A 24,822-nucleotide genomic window follows, 5' to 3' on the forward strand; every position below is an offset into this window, starting at 1 on the left:
AGCACTGCCGGATGTGACCCAAAAAGAAAAGAAAGAAAGAAAGAAAAAAAAAAAAAGAAAAAAGAAATTGCTCCTGGCAGGCTCAGGGGACCATATGGGATGCCGAGATTTGAACCACTGTCCTTCTGCATGCAAGGCAAACGCCCTGCCTCCATGCTATGTCTCTGGCTCAACACTTCATTCTTTTTTTGTTTTTGGGGTCACACCTGGCAGTGCTCAGGGGTTACTCCTGGCTCCAAGCTCAGAAATCGCTCCTGACAGGCTCGGGGGACCATATGGGATGCCGGGATTCGAACCAATGACCTTCTACATGAAAGGCAAAAAGCCTTACCTCCATGCTAACTCTCCAGCCCCCCAACACTTCTTTTTAATGTCATATCTTTCAGTTGTTTGGTACCCACTGCTAATTATAACAACTTCGAACTATTTTTATTTTATAAAATTTTCAAAAAATTTGTTCTACAAAGTTTTTCTAAATTTTTTTCTACAAAACATTTAACATATTCTCAATAATTACAGGATTATCAAAGTTAACTATCTCTCATTATGACTTTATACATAATTGACACAAGAAACTGCAGATATTTAAAATGTGTACCTTGATCAATTTTGGTACAAGGATTTTTTTTTGGTACAAGGATTTATTTATGAAAGCACTGCTTCAATCAAAATGGAGATAACAGGATCTAACTTGAAGACTGCTTGTTATTCTTAGCAATCCTACTTAACAATGTCTTTCCTTCTTCACTTTTACCAGCAAACCACTTGTATCTTATTTCTGTCAAATAGTAAAAAATAGTAATTTCCCCTAGAATGTCTAAGCTTTTCATGGTGAATTATTTTGAGATACATCACACTAAGTATATTTAAATATTGTCTAAAAACATTGGACATATATGTCTTTACATGCTCACATATATCTATAATTTACTTGTGAACATTATTATTATGATTATTATTATTTTTGGTTTTTGGGCCACACCCAGCAGTGCTCAGGGGTTATACCTGGCTATCTGCTCAGAAATAGCTCCTGGCAGGCATGGGGGACCATATGGGATGGCGGGATTCGAACCAACCACTTTAGGTCCTGGGTCTGCTGCTTGCAAGGCAAATGCCACTGTACTATCTCTCCGGCCCCCTGAGCATTATTTTTATATTTGAAATGTCACTACATCTATTGTCCAATACAAATATTCCAGTATGTAGTTTACTAGATACATAGACATGTAGCTATAACATTTTAAATAAAAAATATGGCTTGTTGTAATTCTTTTCCTCCCCTATATCATACTGTTGTGTCAAAGTGTAAGCAAAATTTATAAAATAAAAATTATGATATTTCATTTCTATGCACATACATATCCATTGTAATAGCCACCTACATCAAGACAGAAACCATTTTAGCCACCCCAATAAATGACTAAATTTTAAAGAAATAATTGAAATAGTATTGAGCAGGAAATTTTCCAAATTGCATCATGAAGCATATTTAGTTTTGTTTGTTTTGGGGTATTTTTTGGGTCACACCTGGTGGTGCTCAGGAGTTAGTCCTGGCTCTGCACTCAGAAGTCATTCCTGAAAGGCTGGGGAGACCATATGGGATGCGGGGATTAGAACCTCCATCTGTCCTGTGTTGGCTGAGTGCAAGGCAAATGCCTTAATATTGTGCGATTGCTCCAGCCCCCTTTTTTGTTTTGTTCTTTTTTTAGGGGGTCACACCTGGCTGAGCTCATGAGTCACTCCTGATTAAACATATTTAGTAAGAGAAACAAATTCAGTTGAACGCATATATTTACAATAGAAGTCAGTTCCAGTCATTTGGGGGGGATCTGTGGGGGAACTGGGAAGTTCCAGTTATTCTTGGCTAGAGATAAGCCTCATAGTAAAGCGCTTTGCTTGGTAATGCAGAGATTCTCAGGACTGTGCTGACCCATACTTAAGAGGAAATGAAAATCAATCATTAAATGTTTATTAATTTGAATGTCAGCATTTTAAAAAATAGAAAATCTGACTAATGTAAGCCATTTCTTTGTGAAACTCTATTTACACGTCTTCTTTCCTGGACATTGAAATTATAAAGAGAGTAAGGTTGGTTTTTCTTACAACTGGAGAATATGGAGGACATTCCTTTTTTTGTTCTTGTTAGTTGGCTTCTTAACCACTATCCCACCCCTAAAGTCTAGATATAGTTAAAATAGATATGGACTTTTAACTATTGGTAAGAAACATTTTGAGTCACTAAAAAATCAATCTGGGTAATTAAAACTGGTATATGTCAGCACAGTGAGAATGGGAATACCAGCCTTATTGAGAGGTGTATCCAGTTTCAACTAAGGTTACAGAACATTTGTTTTTACCGAATACTTTGAATAATAGCTTCTTTATTTACACACACACACACACACACACACACACACACACACACACACATATATATATATTTGTTAACTCATTCATCATAAATTGCTTGACTTACAGAATATAATCTTATAAGCAAACAATTTTAGGGCTTGCTTGATATCTCTGTTTCTCATGTGTAGATGAAAGGGTTCAGCATGGAGGTGACTATCATATACATCACAGAAGCAACTATGTCTTTGATACTGGAGATGGAGGGCGAAGAGAATAAATACACTTCTGCAATGGTTCCATAGAATAAAGATACAACAAGGAGATGGGAACCACAGGTAGAAAGGACTTTGAAGAATCTCTTGGCAGATGGATTTCTCAGGACAATTGCCCATATATGAATATAGGAACCCAGGATAAAAATAAAAGGAATACCTATCATTATTCCTCCCTCAATGAATACAGCCAGTTTATTGAAATAAGTGTCTGAACAACTTATCTCCCACACTGCAGTGAGTTCACAGAAGAAGTGATGGATGGTAACATCACCACAAAAGGACACTTGAACCAAGAGGAGGGTATGCAATAAAGCATGTAAAAAACTAAAGAACCAAGACCAAGCTACCAATGAGACACAACGCTCCTGCTTCATGATAGTGTTGTAGTGGAGAGGTTGACAGATGGCTACATATCTGTCATATGCCATCACTGCAAGAAGAAAATTGTCTATACAAGCAAAAAATATTAAAAAGTATACCTGAGATATGCACCCTGAATAGGGGATGGACTTGTGATTACTCTGCATGTCCACCAACATTTTGGGCATAGTGACAGAAGATAAAGACACATCATTGAAGGCCAAGACACTGAGGAAGAAGTACATGGGAGTGTGGAGCCGAGAGTCAATACTGATGAGTAGGATGATGAGTAGATTTCCAATCACAGTGATGAGGTACATGACCAAGAAGAAGGTGAATACTAGCACACGATGTTCTGGTGATATGGGTAGCCCCAGAAGGAGGAATTCAGAAACAGTGGTCTCATTCTCTATCTTCATGCTGCTCCACTCTGCTGGGAGTGAAAAAGAGAAGGGCACATTTAGTGCTTAGGTATTAATAGTGACATAGTGTTTAGATGAATATTTTTTTGTTTGTTTGTTTGGTTGGTTTTTTGGTTTTTGGGCCACACCCGGTGATGCTCAGGAGTTACTCCTGGCTATGTGCTCAGAAGTCGCTCCTGGCTTGGGGAACCATATGGGAGGTCGGGGGATCAAACCATGGTCGGTCCTAGGCTAGCGCAGGCAAGGCAGGCACCTTACCTCTAGTGTACCGTGCCGCCCAGTTTTGTTTTGTTTTTCTGGGGCCCACACCCAGTGATGATCAGGGGTCACTCCTGGCTATGTGCTCAGAAACTGCCCCTGGCTTGAGGACCATATGGAACGCCAATCGAACCGCGGTCCACCGCGGTCCGTCCTAGGCTAGCACAGGCAAGGCAGATGCCTTACGTCTAGCACCACCACTCTGGCCCCTAGATGAATGGGTTTTAGTTGCGTTTTTATTTTGTTAAACTGGAAAATATAACTTGAACAACAGTTTACTTCAGTGTATCATACAAAGCACTATACAAAGTACTACATACAATAGGGAGAAATGAAAAGTCATATGTGGGAGTGTCTACACCATTTCATCATGCCAGGTCAATTTCTCTAATTTTATATGATTTAGACATGAAGATTTGAAGGCAGACATTAGTCATTCCCTGTTAATAATGTGAAACTCTCTACATTAAAATAGAATAGCTAAAGTTTAAATGTCTCTATTCTTAATAGATTCAGATATAAAGTACACAAATGTTTCATTAGCATTAATAATTATGTCAAATATTGACCATTAGCAAACATTATTCCAAGCACGATAGCATGTGTTTTCCATATTTTTTTCTTTAAGTCTGAGACAATATTAAGAAATCAACATTTGTTATGAGGACCAAAAGTTACATTATCTAAATGTGCAAAGCTACAGTACTATTACATAATAAAGGTAAAAGGTATGATAATATTATTCTAATCAGAATCTGGCTTTCTTTTTCTCCTTATTTAGCAGATCCATACATCTGACATGATAGCACTCCATGAGTTGAGATATTGTTCATTGTACAATTTAATAGTGTTTCAAATATTTTAATTTTAATTAAAATATGAAAACACTCATATAAATAAAGATATAAAATGTATGAATATATATTAAATACATATTTGCTAATATATTTATATATTAAATATTTAACAGGAAAGTAGTATGTTAACATATAAAATATAAAATATAACAGATACATGTAAACATTCATTTATATATATTTCTATTGCATAAGCACATGTCATTAGCATAATATTTATATTTAATGTGAAACATTAAGTGCATAAATATATTAAGTACACATATGAAAAATATTTCCTTCATAAATATTTAGTGATAAAACTAAAACTAAGGAGTAAGTAATCAAATTGAGGTCATGAATTGAGGTGGTTGGACACTAAAAACAATAGTATTTGAAATTTAGTAAGAGGCTGAATTAGCAAACATAAAGCATCAAGGAGAAAGGCAGTCTTTCCTGTGCTTTATGTTCAAGATCAAGAGGAGGATGGAAAGTATTTCTTATAGGACCAGGAAGTATTCAAGGACATTGGTTCTGTCTCTTCTTGTCCTCTAAGTAGATAGTGACTTGATCATTGTGAACACACCATGAGAAAATGAGTAAATTATAATTGACAGAAAAATTTGATTCACACAGGATTTAATTTTTGTTTTTGTTTTGATGTTTTTAGAAACACTCAAAGATTACTTGTGCCTCTGCTCTTAGGAGTTACTCTGGCGGGGCCTGAGGAACTATATGGGATGTTCAGGAATCAAACCCTGGTGAATTGCGTGCAGAACAAGATTCTTAACCCACCTTACCATCACTGCAGTCCCAGAATTTGGTGTTTGAAGATAGCAGTCTTTCACCCAGGGAAAGAAGGTCAGACCATGTTCAGTCACAAAGTGGGTGAGATACCTGTGTGGGCAGCTTTATTTTAGAAACATACTATGTGTGCTTTCCCAGAGTTTAGAAGATTAAGAACCTCCATGACAAAAGCACCTAGTTAGAAGAAAGACAATTAAAATATTCATGAACACTGATGATGCTCCAAGTGCAGTGCTGTGTTGCCGAGTGATTTGTCAACATGTCCAATTGAAATCTCAGAATAGAACTATGAGCAAGGGTTAGTTATCCTTTCTTTGCCAGCAGAAATGAAATATCAGAAACAAACATCAGCACCAAACTGTGAATTAGACCCATCTAACCTGCTAAGCTACTGGGCTCAGAGGAAGAAGTGTGTGATACTTACCAAGAGGTGGACATGCACATGAATCTGCCTTCTCAATGCAGTAAAATGGCCACCATTGACTGACTCCTGAAAGCTGTGGGGAAGAAAGATGAGTCCCATTCAGATACCGCCACAGAAATGCTAAGCACACGAAATGTCATCAATAACTCACAAACACATAGACCTTGGAGAGATGTGCAAAGATGACTCATAAACAGAAGGAAAGATTACACATCCACCTAACGTTGCACACAGGTTTCAAGCCTGTCTCCTGCAGGGCATGGGTAAACTCAGGACATTTCTCTTTCATATCTGAGGAGCAAATCTGTGTCTCTTCAGACCATGCAATGTCATTACTTGACTTTCATGTCTGTACAAAGTTGAGAATGTGGAAGTGACTGAAAGAGATGTAATGGGTGATTTATAATAAGAGTCCAAAGCACACTCAGAAGAGCTCTGCTTAGTAGACACTATTTTTCATGTGTGCAGTGGTCATGGTGAAAAGTTTATTTGACTTTTTCTCTGACTTCTCTTTAGCTCTCTCTCTCTCTCTCTCTCTCTCTCTCTCTCTCTCTCTCAGATTCTCTCTGTTTTTAATTTGTTTTTTAACCACTCCCAATGGTGCTCAAGGATTATCTCTAGCTCTGTTCAGAAACCCTATACAGTTCTGGGGATCCAGCCAGGGTTCATTCACCATGTGCAAAGCAAATTTCTTTTCTTTTTTTTTAAACTATTTTTTAAATTTTTATTTAAACACCATTGTTTCAAGGTTGATAGTAATAGTTTTTTTAAATAAAGTTGTTCATGATTGATTTACAGTTATACAATGTAGAACAACCTTCACCAGTGCACATTTTCCACCACCAATATTCCCAGCATCCCTCTCACCCCTCCCTGATGCCCTCTTCACTCCCACCCACCCTCCTCTGTCTGCTTCTGAGGCAGGCATTTTACTTCTCTCTCTGTCTCTCTCTGTCTCTGTCTCTCTCTTCTTTTTTGACATTGTGGTTGCAAGGCAAATTCTTAAACCTAATCCTGTCATTTATGTCCTCTCCCCTGTTTTTCTTCCTACAGCAATAGGCATCACATATATGCTGAAACAAGTATTGAAGAAATATAAATGTAACCATATTAATTAAGCAAGAAATAATTATGCGTAAATATATGTATTGGGGGCATTACTGACTCTATGCACACAGAGACACAATTGACCTACAATCTCTGTCCTACAATTTCAAGCTTACTCTGATCTGCACTGCTTGGTCGCTCAAGAACCCTCTAATCCAGTTTCTATGCCCTCAGCTTCTATTTTAGTTACCTGGAAGAAAACAGTGGAAAGGCAACATCTATGAGCCCAAAATCTCCTGAGCTTTCTGGGTCTGTCCTCCATGTCCAAACCATAAACCTTATAAAGGATGAAGACAAAATCCCTAAGCTCTTGGTTAAGGACAGAAAGATAATTGCATCAGTTTTACCAGGCTTTGGGGACGAGCTTGAGCAGAGGTTGGAGGGACTAAGCTGCTCTGGTCACCTGAGAGAGTGTCCCAGGTTTTAGGGGCCCTTGGGCTGCTCTCTCCCTGCCCTTCAGATAGAAGCAGGAAGCTGAATCATACTCCATCACCAAAGTTGACATTGCACATGCTACACTCAGCTATATCTGGTACACTGCCAGATATCATGGTTGTCCTTAATTAAGTTAATTATGCTTCCTCAATGATACCCAGAGGCAATAGACATAAAGATTATGAGGAACAGTTCATAGTAGGAAGCTAGTCAAAAAGAGCAAAGAATGCAGTAAGAGTATGAAGGATCTATTATGAAAGTAATGGTAGGAACTGATCACTCTCAACAAGAACTGGGGCTGAAAGGGGATAAAGTATCATGCATGACACCTCTTCATTAACAGTAGTGCAAACCACAGTGTCAAAAAAAGAAGAGAGAAAGTGAGTGAGAGATATAGAAATTGATAGAGATTGTATATATATATATATATATATAGAGAGAGAGAGAGAGAGTGTTGTGTGTGTGAGACAGAGAGAGAAAAAAAGAGAGAAAGAGAGAGAAAGTGAGAGAGAAGTACAATGACTGCCCCAGAAGCATGTGTGGCGGTGTGAGGTAAGAGGACACCAGAGAGAATGAGAGGGAAATTGGAGACATTGGTGGTAAAAAAAAATGTGCACTGGTGAAGGTTGTTCTACATTGTATGACTGTAACTCAATCATGAACAACTTTATCTGTGAAAAAAAAAAAACCTTGTAAAACCCTTTTATTTAAACCCAGTGTTTAAATAAAAAAAGAAAAAATAGTATGTTCTCTCAGACTGTTTTAGAAGCTAAAATTTAAATTATGATTGTCATTAAAATCTTTTACTCAAATTTAATTAAATTATACATATTAAAGCACACAGGTATTCAATGCATGTCTACTGATATGATTAACTGTATATTACAACTAGGCTAATAAGGTTTTTTGTTTTGTTTTGTTTTGTTGTTGTTTGTTTGTTTTGTTTTTGGGTCACATCTGGCATCGCCCAGGGGTTACTCCTGGCTCTGAGCTCAGAAATCGCTCCTGGCAGGTTCGGGGGACCATATGGGATGCTGAGATTTGAACCACAGTCCTTCTGCATGCAAGGCAAACACCTTATCTCCATGCTATCTCTCTGGCCCCAATAATAAGTTTTGATCATTGACATTGATTCAGAATTCTTAGTGATTGAATGAAGCTGCCATTTATTATACTCTTCAGTTATAAATCTATTACATGACTTAAGCTTTCTCCATAAAAAATGCAAATATGGTAACACAAATATTCAGTGCAATAATATCCTCTCCACTTTAGCACAATATTTAACATATACTCCAAAGTCAAATCCCAGATCAGGGTTGCATGCAGACTTCTTAGGAAGTGGCTATACAAGTTTTTTCTCAAGTTTTTCTTCAACATACCATCTCTCTCTCTCTCTCTCTCTCTCTCTCTCTCTTTTTTTGTTTTGTTTTTTTGGGCCACATCCATTTGATGCTCAGGGGTTACTCCTGGCTAAGCACTCAGAAATTGTCCCTGGCTTGGGAGGACCATATGGGACCCCGGAGGATCGAACCACAGTCCTTCCTTGGTTAGCGCTTGCAAGGCAGACACCTTACCTCTACTGCCACCTCACCGGCCCCCAACATACCATATTTACCTATGCTTTTAATCTTTCTTTCAGTGTGAAACAGGCTTCTTAAGTACATTCACCAAAATAATGCAATTTAGGACTCATTTGATTAATTTTTTTAATCATCACACATCTATTTTTTTTATATATTTTGACAGTTTATTCTACTAAAAGCTTTATTTTTTAATTAATATCTTTATTTAGGGGCCAGAGTGATAGTGTAGTGGTAGGGTGTTTGCCTTGCACTTGATGATCCAGGATGGACCTCAGTCTATCCCCAGTGTCCCATATCATCCTTGAGCCAGGAGTGATTTCTGAGCACATAGCCAGGAGTAACCTCTGAGTATCACAGGGTGTGGCCTAAAAACCAAAAAAAATTTTTTATATCTTTGTTTAAGCACCATAATTACAAACATATTTGTAGTTGGATTTCAGTTATAAAAAATGACATCTATGTTTTTATTTATCCTCTTTGTTAAAAATTTGCATACTTGAGGGCTGGAGAGATAGCACAGTGGCAGGACATTTGCCTTGTATTTGCTTGGCCCTGGACAGACCTGGGTTTGATTCCTGACATCCCATATCACCAGCCTGTCAGGAGCAATTTCTGAGCAGAACCACCAGATGTGGCCCAAAAACAAACAAACAAAAATGCATACTTGCAATTATTATTTTGGTTTTGTTTTGTGTGTGTGGGTCACACCTGGTAGTTCTTAGGGGGTACTCCTAGCTTTGCACTTAGGAATCACTTCTGGCTGGTCTGGAGACCTTTTACTATATTGGGATCTAATCCATGTAGGCCATGTGCAAGGCAAGTTCACTACTGGCTGAACTATCTTTTCATTCTGAAGTTATTTTTAATAAATAATTTATGTAGAAGACATTTGACTTTTTGGTTGCAAGATAACTAGGGTTTGAATGAATTTAATAAACTTTGGTTTACTGTGAAAGTATTTATTATTAATATGTATATAGTTTTTTTGGGCCACACCCGGCGGTGCTCAGGGATTTCTCCTGGTTGTCTGCTCAGAAATAGCTCCTGGCAGGCACGGGGGACCCTATGGGACACCGGGATTTGAACCAACCACCTTTGGTCCTGGATTGGCTGCTTGCAAGGCAAACGCCGCTGTGCTATCTCTCTGGGCCCTATTATTAATATTTTAATGCTAGAAATCTTTATATTGTTTTCCATAAAGGCTGGACTAGACGGCATTCCCACTAGCAGTGAATGAGTTTCTTTCACCCCACATTCCCTCCAGCACTGATGGTTCTTGTTCTTTGTGATGTGTGCCAGTCTCTGGTGTGAGATGGTACCTCATAGTTGTTTTGACTTGCATCTCCCTGATGATTAGTGATGTGGAGCATTTTTTTCATATACAAATAGCCTTCTAGCTATTTGTATTTCTTATTTGAGAAAGTGTCTGTTCATTTTTTCTCCCCATTTTTTGATGAGATTAGATGTTTTTTTCTTGTTAAGTTCTGTTAGTACCTTGCTAAATTTTAGATCTATTTTTGGTTAGTTGTTTTTTTTTTTAATTTTGTTTAATCCTTAGATTATTTTACTCTATTTTGATCTCTAGAATTTTTGCTGGGAAATCTGAGGAGATAATATGCCTTTATATATTTGCAGATATTTGAACATAGTCTTGAGTGTGCTTTTTATCAAACTTTTGATTATTATTATTATTTATTATTATTTTGGTTTTAGGGCCACACCAGGCAGCACTCAGGGGTTACTCTTGGCTATCTGCTCAGAAATAGCTCCTGGCATGGGGGACCATATGGGATGCCGGGATTCAAACCAACCACTTTAGATCCTGGATCGGCTGCAGGGTAAACACCGCTGTGCTATCTCTCTAGCCCCAACTTTTGATTATATTTTAATAATAAGACTTTGTTATGATATTTTCACATTTAGATATGTATTTTCTTGTCTTTATAGATTTGCATGGCTATTTTTCTAACATTTGGGGAGAGTTACCAGGTATTTATATTCTAAAAGCTATTCACACCTAAGTTCTTCCTCTGTCACCTGCTGGAATGTCTGTTAATTTTATGTTTTGTTTTGCAAGGAAGACTAGTTTTCTTATACTTTTTGCATCTTATATCTCACCTTATCTATTTATTTTTGACATAACCTTAGTCTCATTAATATATTCATCATAAACTTTATCCTGCTTCTTTTTTAAATTTTTTACAAGTCTTTCAAGTTGTATTTCAGTTACATAGTAACAGTGAATTAGGGCCATTCCCACCACCAGTGTTCTTTTTAATTTTTTATTGAAACTATTGTGATTTACAAAGTTCTTCATAGTTGGGTTTCAGACATAAAATGTTTCATCATTCCTTACAGATTATGTAGTATTCTATTGTATAGATGTACTCCACCCTCATGATCAATTCTTCTGTGGTTGGACATCAAGGTTGATTCCAACTCTTAGCTATTGTAGAGTGCTGCTATAATAGTGGTGTTCATACATCCTTTTGGATCAATGTTTTACTGTCATGGGAAAAGTGGGATATAGCAGATCAATTCTTAGTTTACTGAGACCCTTACCTATGGTTTTTATTTGGAGATGGACCAGGCAGCATTCCCATCAACAGTGAACAATAGTTTGTTTTCACCAAAACTCCACAACACATATTGTTCACAGTATTTTTGATATGTGTCATCCTCACTGGTGTAAGATAATATCTCATTGTTGTCTTGATTTGGATTTCTCTAATGATAAGTGATGATGTGTATTTTAAATATGCCTACTGGCCACCAATTGGTCTTCCTCAGAGAACTGTCTGTTCATTTCCACTCCCCATTTTTGGATGGGGTTTTTAGATTTTGTGGAGTTCACCTTATGAGTACTTAGTATATTCTAAATATCAAAATTTGATCAATGTGTTGAGTTCAAATACTTTCTCCTGATCAGCTGTCTTTCAATTGTATCCCATGTTTATTTTGCCATACAGAAACTTTTTAGTTTGATGTAGTCTTATTTATTCAGATTTAATTCTATTGGCATCCTATCATTGAAAACCTCTTTGAAGTGTAAGAGTTGGAGTGTTCTTTTTTTTTTTTTTTTGGTTTTTCGGAACACACCTATTTGATGCTCAGGGGTTACTCCTGGCTAAGCACTCAGAAATTTCCCCTGGCTTGGGAGACCATATGGGACGCTGGGGGATCGAACCTCGGTCCTTCCTTGGTTAGTGCTTGCAAGGCAGACACCTAATCTCTAGCGCCACCTTGCAGGCCCCAACTTGGAGTGTTCTATGTTTTCCTCAGTGAACTTTATAGAGTCAGGTCTAATCTCAAGGTCTCTGATCTACTTTGAATTGACTTTTGTGTAAAGTGTGAGATATGGGTCTATCTTTAATTTTAGACATAGTTAAACAATTGTTTCATCACCATTTGTTCAAAGACTGTCTTTATTCCATTTAAAGTTCTTGGCTCCTTTGTAAAAGATTAATTTATCATATAGTTGGGTGGGGTTGTCACTGAATCTTCTACTCTGACTCATTGGTCTGAAAGACTGTCTTTGTTCCAATATCATATTGTTTTGATCACTATGATTTATAGTAGAACTTCAAGTTAGGTAATGAGATGCCTCCCAGTTTCTTGTTTTCCAATATGGATTTGGCTATTCTAGGTCTTTTATGGTTCCACATAAACTTTTAAACTTGTTAAAAGTCCTATAAGAGGGGCAGGAGAGATAGCATGGAGGTAGGGTGTTTGCCTTGCATGCACAAGGATGGTGATTCGAATCCTGGCATTCCATATGGTCCTCTGAGCCTGCCAGGAGCAATTTCTGAGTGTAAAGCCAGGAGTAACTCCCGAGCACTGCTGGGTGTGACCCAAAAACAAACAAAAAAAAGTTCTATAAGAATATTATCTGAATTTGGATAGGGATTGCATTGAATTTATATAGTAGTTTAGGTAAGATAGTAGTTTTGATAACATTGATTCTTCCAATTCATGAGCATGGAATATTTATCCATTTCCCTAGGTCTTCTTCAATTATTTTATTAAGTGTTTTGAAGTTTTTATTGAATAGGTCTCTTACCTCTCTTGTTAGGCTGATTTCTAGGTACTTGATGGCTTTGGAAACTATTTAAAATGGGATAAACACTTTGATCTTGTTCTCCCTGAGTCACTATTTGTATAAAGTAAAGAAACTGTCTTTTGTTTAGCCAGCCACTTTGCTGTATTAATTTATCATTTCTAAAAGGAGCTTTTTTATGGAATTTGCAGGGCCTTTAATGTATATCATCTGTAAATAGAGATAATTTGTCTTTCTCTTTTCCAATTTATATTCCTTTGATGTTGTTCTTTTACCTGCTTTCTATTGCCAGGGCTTCTACTACTTTGTTGAATAAGTGGAAAGACAATGGACATTCTTGCCTGACCTCAGTGGAAATGCTTTCAGTTTTTCGCCTTTAAGAATTATGTTGGTTATGGGCTTTTTATAGTTACTATCTTTTTTATAGTTACTATCTTGAGGAAAGTTCCTTCCACACATAATTTGCATTTACTCTTCCATAACTTCTCCCTTCTGATTAGTCATCTGGTTCTGGAAAACTCAGTACCACAGGCTAATCATCCCCCATACCAGTCAGTGCCCACTTGAGTGCCTTGCAATGATAAATTTGGACAGGATATTCTTATAAATTATTTTACAGTACTGAAATAAAACAGAAAACTTTTGTTTGTGTGTGTTAGCATGTCAGTAAAGAACAGAAAATTAGAACAACTTCACTTGTTTTGAATATATATACATATATATGTGTGAATTATATAATATGGCATATTTCTTTTTTATTTCTTTACATGATTATATATAATATAGTTAATACCTATGCCTATATTTCAACAATGGTGTTGTTTTTATATTTTCAGAGGCACATATTGTAGTAAAATGAGAAAATTTATAAGGCCAAGTTGATATGAAGAAATTGTATATAACCCTTTCTCAAAAGACTTTCTCTGCTTCTTCCTACTCTGGAGAAGTCATGTTCTCCTTTAAACAAAGATCTCTCTTTCTCTTTCTCTCTGTTTTATTTCTCATCTCATATGTCTCTAAGTAAATTTATTTAAATCAAATTATCTTACTTCACTAAAGTATATAATATATATACATAAACATGGTATTTGTGCAGTTGTATAAAATACTAATTTTACACAAGTACCTAAATGTCACATCTTTTCAGTTAGAATGAGGTCATTTATTATTTGTCCCATCTCATGATCATAACTGTGTAAAATAAATAATATGTATATTGGGGCCGGTGAGGTGGCGGTAGAGGTAAGGTGTCTGTCTTGCAAGCGCTAACCAAGGAAGGACTGCGGTTCAATCCCCCGGCGTCCCACATGGTCCCCCCAAGCTAGGGGCAATTTCTGAGTGCTTAGCCAGGAGTAACTCCTAAGCATTAAATGGGTGTGGCTCAAAAAACCAAAAATATCATGTTGAACATTTATATATGTGTATATACACTGAAACTACCACCTTTATCAAGATATAAAACATAACATTCTAAAAGAATTTTTCCTCAGAAATAATATTTACTAGAGACAAAAATTGAAACTATCATTACATTTATTCAATATTGGGAAGAAAATTACATGAACTCATATGTATATTTTAAAGAGTGGTGCTGGGGCTTAGTCCCAGTGATTTTAGGCTGGGTCTCAGAGTTAAGGGCTCTGCTTAATGATATACTTATGTTTGGATTTGGCATAATGGAAACGTTGACCTTTTTATAGGAAACTCTGATTTATCAAGAAATGTTTTTCTGTGATACTCTTTAAAAAACATAATTTTCTGGATCCCAACAATATAAGAAAAAAGATGGTATTTCTTAAAGCTGGTGTATCTTGAGAAGTTTTCTTTTTCATTACTATTTTGGCATCATAACCATTTACTCACTTCAGCAAGTTCTGGTCACGCTAAAATAATGCATCATAACTTTAATAATTGTTCAGTAAGGAGCAGAGTCACTGAGAGTCAGTCTGGGCAAGAAAAACATGTAGATGGTAGCAAAACATGACATAAACATATTAATGTCTCAGACTGTGTAAAGACAGTCACAAGTGAATACACAAAATATCTGTTCTAGGATAATAGTCTCCTTGCTCATTTGTCATGTTAGTTGACATATTCACATTTAGTTATTTGACTTACAGAACTTTACTCTGTGAGTAAGCAATTTTAGGGCTTGTTTTATATCTCTGTTTCTCAAGCTGTAGATAAAAGGGTTCAACATGGGGGTGACTATCATATACATCATAGAAGCAATTATATCTTTATTATTTGTGACAGATGAGGAGGATAAAAAATAAACTTTTAAAATTGTTCCATAGAATAAAGATACAACAAGAAGATGGGAGCCACAAGTAGAAAGAACTTTGAAGAATTTCTTAGCAGATGGATTCTTCAAGACAGTGGCCCATATGTAGATATAAGTGCCCAAGATACTAATGAATGGCAGATAAAAAAATATTCCTCCCTCAATGAAGATGACCATGTTATTGAGTGAGATGTCTGAACAGCTTATCTCCAGGACTGGAGTAAGTTCACAGAAAAAGTGGGGTACAGTAATGTCAGCACAGAATGACACTTGGGCCAAGAGGAGCGTGTGCAACAGAGAGTGGAAACAACTGAGCATCCAGGATGCAGCTACTAATGAGATACATCGGTCCTGTCTCATGATGGTGGTATAGTGGAGTGGCTGACAGATGGCCACATACCTGTCATATGCCATCACAGAAAGAAGAAAATTTTCAATACATCCAAATAATATTAAAAAAAATACCTGAGAAATGCATCCTGAATAGGGGATAGATTTGTGCTTATTCTTCATGTCTATCAACATTTTGGGGACAGTGACAGATGATAAAGACACATCTGTGAAGGCCAATACACTGAGAAAGAAATACATCGGGGTGTGGAGGCGAGTGTCTATTCTGAGGAGCAGAATGATGAGCAGGTTTCCCATCACTGTGGTCAGATACATAACCAGAAAGAGGATGAAGAATAAGCCCTGATGTTCTGGAGGCACAGGGAGCCCCAGGAGGAGGAATTCAGACACAATGGTCTCATTTTTTCTCTTCATGTTAGTTATTTCTCTGCTTGAAATTAAAGACACAGGAAAATTCCATGTTAGTTGCATTATATTTCATTTCTATAAGAAAGAAGTGTTTTACTAAACTTCTGATTATAATTCACATGTTTAAATATATTAATTAAGACACTTTTCAGGGCCCGGAGAGATAGCACAGCGGTGTTTGTCTTGCGAGCAGCCAATCCAGAACCAAAGGTAGTTGGTTCAAATCCTGGTGCCCCATAGGGTCCCCCGTGCCTGCCAGGAGCTATTTCTGAGCAGACAGCCAGGAGTAACCCCTGAGCACTGCCGGGTGTGGCCCAAAAACAAAACAAAACAAAAAGACACTTTTCAGACTTCATTAATACATCACATCCTCACAAGATTTTTCCTGTTAGTGCAAAAATTCTATGAACAGCTATGCTTAAGGCACTTCACAAAGAAAATAAACAAGAAACAGGAAGTGTCTATGTTAAAAAATGTACAGCTATGGATTTGGCCTGGTAAGCCTTACTAATTTATGATACTTTAAAGATCTACTTACATTAGGAATAAGTTGGCAGTCATTCCCCTTAAAATGAGGATAAACTCTAAATTGGAATAGAATAAATATAGTGAGAATGGCTAATTCTTTTTTTTTTTTTTTTTTTGTGGTTTTTGGGTCACACCCGGCAGTGCTAAGGGGTTATTCCTGGCTCCAGGCTCAGAAATTGCTCCTGGCAGGCATGGGGGACCATATGGGACACTGGGATTCGAACCGATGACCTTCTGCATGAAAGGCAAATGCCTTACCTCCATGCTATCTCTCCAGCCCCGAGAATGGCTAATTCTTTCCAATTTTTTTTTCTTTTTGGTTTTTGGGTCACACCTGGTGGCGCTCAGGGGTTACTCCTGGCTCTCTGTTCAGAAATCGCTCCTGGCAGGCATGAGGAATCATATGGGATGCCAGGATTTGAACTACAATCCATCCTGGATTGGCTGCTTACAAGGCAAACACCCTACCACTGTGCTATCTCTCCAGCCCCTGAGAATGGCTGATTCTTAATTGCTAGATATTTAGTGTTTGCTATAACCAAAAGTATTCATTAACATGAACAATGATATCAAATAATGATGATAAATATAAGTATGCCAGACATTATTACAAGGTTTTGGCATAGACTTATTTTAAAATCTTCACCATGGGGCAGGAGAGATAGCATGGAGGTAGGGCATTTGTCTTGCATGCAGAGGGTCGAGAGTTTGAATCTGGGCATCCTATATGGTCCCCTGAGCCTATCAAGAGCGATTTCTTAGCATAGAGCTAGGAGTAAATCTTGAGCACTGCCAGGTGTGACCCAAAAACCAAAATAAATAAATAAATAAATAATAATAAACAAGAAATAAACAAGAAATAAGAAGTGTTTTGTATCTACTACTTCACCTAGTAGTAGATAGAAGTAAACACTCTGGTGGAGGGTGTGGTGTTGGAACATTCTAATCCTGAAACCCTATTGTTATCAATATTGTAAGTTATAGTACATAAAAATATTTCAACATTTTACATAAATTTTAAAAATATAAAATAGTTTAAATCCTCACGAAAACATAAAGAAATCAATACTGTATTTACTTCTTTCTGAGGAACAAAGAATAAATTATCTAAATATGCAAAAAGTACATTCTTATAAATTAGAAAAGGAGAAATTATAACTTTATCTGGTAAAATTCTGTCTCCTGTGTATAGCTCTCCTATATATATATAGCCTTTCCTAAATACAAAGAGACCTTATCCCTGAAGTTCTCTGGCATAAGACAAACTCTGGGCTCCAGGCATACTAGGTTGTCCAACCCCTTAATCATTTTCTGTGGTGAAATGATTTCTGTGTTGTTGTTGTCCGGTTTCTGTAGTTCAAGATTCTGGTTTCTGTGCCAGAAGGATTCTGGTTTCTGTGTTTCATCAAAGTCAGGATGTGGAGCGTCCTCCAGTTTTACCTCACCATCAGATGCCTGCCCTGCAAGCAAGTTGCTGCTGTCACTGAGTCATCTGGGTGTCAAGGGAATACTCCTTGGAGTAGTCAATGCTAGGGTACCGGTAGGGTCTCCCCTGGTTGGGGTTTGCCTCCTGGTGATATTGTGGAAAATTGTGGTTGTTTCCATAGATGGACAAAGCTTCAGGGTTGTATGGGCAATGCCCATTCTTTGAAGGCCTGAGCCAAGTCATTACGCCAGTGTTCAGGGTATAAGGACTAACTGCATTCCAAAATTTGTGCTTTTATCTCTGTTAAATAATAACTTGCTTGCATTTGTAGTATTTTCCCAATTTAATGCACCTATGCAAAAGAGGAACAATGAATTTGAGACATGCAGCTCTGTGATGTGGCTTCTAGGTTTAGTAATGCCTGGGAAGTGATGTTAGAGGCTAGGCATACTAAACACATAATGCTGAGGGGAAAATCTCGACTGGTCTTTGTATTCATTTATAAAAACAGGACAGCAAGTCCTCGTCAGGGACTATGAACTTGCTCAGAGACACACTGAGGTTCATTGCCTCTGGGGTGAATAATGACCGTTAAGTCCTGGCTGGAAAACCAGAGGTACCAGAAGACTTGCAAACCATGACTATTCTAGAAACTTGATTCAGGTAGGATCTTGTGTAGTGATTGGGCTTTAGCTGGGGCAGATCAGGCTGTGCCCACAAAGTGTGAGGGCATATCCTCTTAGATTTCTACATGCATTTCTCTCCAGACAGTGAGAATTAAAAATCACCATGACAAAACCACTTAGTTTGGGGACATACCACACCAAAATATAAACCCATTGGTTACTGAGCACTGATTATGTAACCAGCATGGTGCTCTATACTTTTTTTTGTATAGTTCTAAGTCAATTCTCAATATAAAATTGTGACCGATGATTATTTACCCTTATAAAAAATCCATTTAAATGAATTCAGAGAACAAAAATCAATGTGCCTGGCTAATGATTAGATCCCAGACAGACCTTCTGAGATATTAGTTGTTTTCAACATTAGTATGTGATGCTTGCCAAGAGATGGATATGTACATGAATCTGCCTGCTTAGTGCAATAAAGTAGTCACCATTGACAAACTATTAGGATAGTTAGATGTGAGGAACGTGTGGTGTGTCCCATTTACACACAAATACCACCATACAAATGCTACCTGTGAATAAGACAATAGCAATCACTCATAAACTTGTGATGCAGTAAAATGAAAACATAAACAAGATGAAGGATCAAAATACCAAATCCTGGAATAAAGCATTCAATCCTTTCCAGTGCTGCTCATGGATGCATTTAGAAGACTTGTGTTAGGAACACAAATGTTTCTGTTCAGATTCTGCAATTTCATTACCCAACAATAATATCCATACAAGCATGAGAATGTTAGAGTGTTTGTATAAGAATGGAGTAGATATTTGATGATGAAAATTCAAATCAAACTTACAAATATTCTGCACTTGCTCAATGGGAGCCTATTTAATACTATTTGCTAAATAGTTATCTTTTTTTGTTTTTGTTTTTTTGTTTTTTGTTTTTGTGTCACACCTGGCATCACTCAGGGATTACTCCTGACTCTACGCTCAGAAATTGCTCCTGGCAGGCTCAGGGAACCATATGGGATGCCAGGATTCCAACCACCATCTTTCTGCATGCAAGGCAAATGCCTTACCTCCATGCTATCTCTCCAGCCCCATATTTGCTAGATAGTTAAAAAGAGGAAAAGAATAATTCTGAGTTATAGTCATCTTTATCTCTTTCTGCTTTCTGTCTAGTTTATTCTTTTCTCTCTGTATTTTTCTCTCTACAGTGCAAGAAAAATTACATAGAAATAGATACAACCTTTGAAGAAATATACACTCATGACACAAGCAAAAAATCTGTTTATGGACCAGTATGGAGTGTATTTGCAGACCAAAAACACAGAGAGACATACCTTTCTCTCCTAAAACTCAAGATCACAGTTGCTTCAGCACTCCTTGGTAGCCAACCAACTTCTAATCCAATATTTGAGGTCTTTGTTTCTGTGATAGACAAGAAAAAAACAGTGGGAAGAAAATCTCCATGAATTCCTAACTTCTCTCTGTGATTGTCCTTATGATTCGATGCAATAAAACCACTTTATAAGCATTAGAGAAGGCACAGTAAAAATCCCCAAGCTCCTGGTTAGGAAAGAAAGTAAGGTAATTGCCTCAGTTTGATCAGACCTTGGGGAAGAGTTTGTGTAGGTACTGGAGGGACTGAGTTAGTGCAGTTACTTGTGAGGGTGTCTCAGATGCCTGGGAACGTGGCTGCTCTCTTCCTTCTCAGAGTTTCAGCTAAAGTTGGAATTGCTCCAACTCCAATATAGCTCATGCCCTGGTCAGACATGAATGTGAGACTTTGCCCAATCGTTCCAGAACCTGAAAAATGTTCCCCCAAACTTTCTTTCAGAAAATAATGATAGCTGTCATTGCGAATCTTTTTGTTTTGTTTTGTTTTGTTTTGTTTTGTTTTGTTTTTGGGCCACACCCGGTGACGCTCAGGGGTTACTCCTGGCTATGCGCTCAGAAGTCGCTCCTGGCTTGGGGAACCATATGGGACGACGGGGGATCGAACCGCAGCCCGTCCTAGGCTAGCGTTGGCAAGGCAGACACCTTACCTCTAGCGCCACCGCCCGGCCCCCATTGTGAATCTTTGATTAAGTTTCAATGATATTCATGGAAAAAAAGCATAAGTATAGAGTGTATGCCCAATGTTACTATATGAACATCATATATTCCAACAAAGGATATATTTACAATCATTGATATTACTATAGCATTGATAGTGATAGTATAACTCAGTCAACTGATAAATCTATACTTCAATTGCAAACTCCTACTTTCCTGAAAATGACCTAAACTGTTTGTGTAAAACAGTACAGCTCTGTGACACAAATACTAAGTAAATTAGTCAGTCTAATGCTACCCCCTCTCTAGCATATATTAATAGAATATGTCACAGGTTAAAGGGGGATTGGATTACCTTCAGACTCAATAGAATGTTACCATTTGTGCAGAATGTACATTTATACAAGCTTTCCATCAACATACTTTGTCCATCTCAATCCCAGTTATTAATAACCCAAGTTAGTGATACACATATAATCTTCATGACAGTTTAAGACATATTTCTTCCCTATGCCCCCAAATCATTGAACCTTAGGGCAGAGGTTGTCCAATTAATTTTTTTCTCTATTTTCCCATTTAGAACCAGGACAGGTATGAACACCCAAGACTTAAAGGGACGTCAGATTCTGAAAACTAGCTTTTATGGACCAGACAGAAGGACCATTGAGGTCTCAACCAGGTACCTTATTTACATAGTCATTTATTTCACCATCTTTGATCTATTGGTCTATAAGGAAGCTGTTAATAGAAACTAGGATTGCCCTTAGTAAAAAACCTTTGTCTCACTTTATTTACATAAAACAGTTTATTAAGTATAATTTAGTCCATTATCAATTCTAAATATCTCTGAATAATGTTTCCACCAATTTCTAACTTTTTGGTGCATGCCAATATCGATGGTGTCAGATATCTTATTTTGGGGGGAGGTCACACCCGGCAGCACTCAGGGGTTACTCCTGGCTCTACACTCAGAAATCACTCTGGAAGGCTCGAGAGACCATATGGGATACCGGGATTTGAACCACCATCCTTCAGGGTTTAAGGCGAATGCCCTACCGCTTCACTATCTCTCCGGCCCCAGTGTCATTTCTCTGATAACTTATGATAAAGATACTTTTTTATATACCAATTAACCATCTTTATGTCTTGAGTAAATTTCTATACTATTTTTCTCCCATTTTTTAATGGGGTTAGGTATTTTTGTTTCTTTGTTTTATTTTGTTTTTAGGTCACACCCAGCAGTGCTCAGGGGTTACTCCTGGCTCTATGCTCAGAAACCGCTCCTGGCAGGCTCGGGGGCCATATGGGATGCTGGGATTCAAATCACCATCCATCTGGATGCAAGGCAAATGCCCTACCTCCATGCTATCTCTCTGGCCCCTAATGAGGTTAGTTTTTCTTTTAAATTTTGTGAGTGCTTTATAAATCTTGGTCTTAACTCTTTGTTGGGTGCAGATGTAGCAAATATTTTTCCCCGTCAGAAGGGTATGCTTTTATTCTAGTCATCACTTCTTTAGCAAGTCAGATGTAGTCTCATCTTATGTAGTCTCATGTGTTTATTTTTGCTTCCGATTTTTGGGGTTCAACTGATTTGAGTCATTGAAATTACTTCTGCGACAATTTTAGGGAAAGTTATGACCATACATTTTCTTGTCGTGTTTTAAGGACTTGGATCTAGGGTCAAAGTTTTGAATTCATTTTGAATTAGTTTTTGTGTATGATGTGAATTAGGAATTTACATTATTTTTATATATTTCCTTTCTCCCTAATTTTTATTTGCCATAGTGGTTCATAATACTATGAATAATAATATAATTATATAAATAAGAATATTTATTCCATTCTATAAGCACTATCAGTGTCAGTGTCCCTTTCCCAATATCTTAAGATCCCTACCTATCCTACTTATCCCCTAATCTAACCCTAGGCTAAATCATTAAAAATTAGTTACTGGGACCAAATAAATAATATTGGAGTTAAGCTGATTTCTTTATACATAGTTTACCCTGGCTCAATCCCCAGAACCACATATCTGTAATCCAGGGTAAAGGTCATATCATTATTTGATACCTTCCACTTTATGGTCTTATTTTTCTATATGTTATAGATGAGTGAGATCATCTGGTATTTATTCTTCTCCTACTAATGCCACTTAACCCAGATTACCACAAACTGCATAATTTTATACTTTCTTGTGGTCTTGAAGTATTCCATTGATTATAACATCACTCTCTATTTTTTCATCTATTGTTGGGCATTTGGAGTTTTGCCAAGTTCTGCATTCAGTGCTGCATGTTCATGTATCTTTAGAGTTAATGCTTTGGAAATAGATACCAAGAAGAGAAATCACTAGCTTATAAGGAAATCTATTCTTTTTGTTTTGTTTTGTTTTATGGGCCACACCTTGTGGTACTCAGAAGTCACTCCTGTCTCTGCACTCAGAAATTACTTCTTCAGGCTTGGGGGACCATATGGGATGCCAGGGATTAAACCCATATTCATCCTGGGTTAGCTGCATGCAAGACAAACACCCTACCACTATGCTACCACTCTGGCCCTAAGATTTTTATTTAATTTTATTTTGTTTGAAATCTTTGGGGATTTTTTAACTCCACATTAATTTTTTGGAGTATTTGGTCTATATCCTTAGGATTACCTTGGTTCTATGTAGTTCTTTTTTAGGATGGTAATTTTAATAATGCTAATCTTCCTAATCCATGAATAAAAAATGTTTCATTACTCATGTCTCCTATTTTCTTTCATAGTGATTTATAGTTTTATTTGTATAAGCGGTTCAGGTATTTGATTTTGGTTGCACAATTATGAATAATTATTTATAACTCTTCTACTTCATTGTTAGCTTATAGACGTGACACAGATCTGTCTATTGAATTTGTAACCTGTCTCCTTTCTATCTTGGTTACTTTTTTTTTCTTTTGCTGAAGTCTTGGTTTTCTAAACATAATCTCTTGTCATATGTGACCAGTGATAGTTTGACTTCTTTTCTTAGTTGGAGATCTAATTTATCATGTTTATTAAACAGCTTCATCAAAGGCTCTTTGAAGTCACCTTCTGAGATGTTTTAGAGCGCATTGGTGTTAAGAAGTAAGTTTCTGGTTTTGTGCAGGGTTGGATAACAATCTTAGTTCATGTTCACCATTTCCAGCCAGAAAGTATGCAACTGTATTTGTTGCATCCTTTTGTTGCTGAGACTTTGGAGTACAGATCAGTGTTTCTTCCCTGCATTCACAGTTTCTGGTGCTTCACCTGGCTCTATTGCTTCAGTCATTTTGGTTTGGGCAACTGGAAAAGAAACATCAGTTGATTTTTTTTTCTTGAATCAACTCATTCTGAGATGCTTCCCCTAAAATACTCCTTGGGGGTAAATTGTTATTTTATCTTCTCCTGGCACCTCTTATGTGTTTCAAAAAATTTTCCAGTATCATGATTTTCAATATTATTAATAGTAGAGTTTCATATAGACAATGTGCTATTATTGCACTTTTCACCAGAGTGTCCCATGCTCAATCCAACAAACATTTGTGCCCAACCCCCTATGGTAAGCTCATTTATGTAGATAGGTTCTTGGATCCATTGTTTATGGTGTTTTGTTATTACTTGGTTATTTGACCTATGTTTCTTTATATCTCACATATGAGAGGTCATCCTATACCAGGTCCTCTTCTTCTGACTTTACTTAGCATAAATATCTCCAGGTCACTCATAGCAATAAATTGCCCAATTTTGTCATTTCTTATAGTGAAGTAGTTTTCTATAGTGTGTATATATACCTCAATTTCCTTATTGAGCTATTCTTGGATATTTGTGCTGTTTCTAGACTTAGTTACTATGAATAATGTTACAATGAACATATGAGAGGGAATTTCTTTTTTGAGTAGTTTTGTGGCCTTTGGGGGTAAATGCCAAGAAATGTAATTAATTACTGAATCATAGGAAAATCAACTAAATCCCATTGTAGTTTAACTGAAATACTTCCTTATAATTTTCTATCTGCTACAGAAGAGATGGAGAGTATATACAAATCATCTACTATAATGTTTATAACTTTTCAGAATTCATGGTGCTTTTAATGATTAATAATTTTATAATTTATACAGATGAATACATTTACTTATTAGAAATAATAGTAATGTTCAGAATTTTATAGGAAGGGAGGATGCCCAACTATAAATAAGTGTATATTTATATTATA

At 36.9% G+C, this 24,822-nt stretch overlaps 1 protein-coding gene across 1 annotated transcript; it reads right to left on the bottom strand.

Moving 5' to 3' along the window:
• Positions 1 to 2,530: 2,530 nt before the first annotated feature.
• Positions 2,531 to 15,968, bottom strand: LOC126010914 (olfactory receptor 1J4-like). The gene is made up of 2 exons (XM_049774517.1): positions 15,472 to 15,968; positions 2,531 to 3,407 (listed from the first exon to the last, which is right to left on the bottom strand). Exons 1-2 carry the CDS (start codon positions 15,966 to 15,968, stop codon positions 2,531 to 2,533), a joined length of 1,374 nt encoding a protein of 457 aa, XP_049630474.1.
• Positions 15,969 to 24,822: the final 8,854 nt, after the last annotated feature.

The sequence above is a fragment of the Suncus etruscus genome, chromosome 6, assembly GCF_024139225.1.
Source record: "Suncus etruscus isolate mSunEtr1 chromosome 6, mSunEtr1.pri.cur, whole genome shotgun sequence".
NCBI classification, from domain to species: Eukaryota; Metazoa; Chordata; class Mammalia; order Eulipotyphla; family Soricidae; genus Suncus; species Suncus etruscus.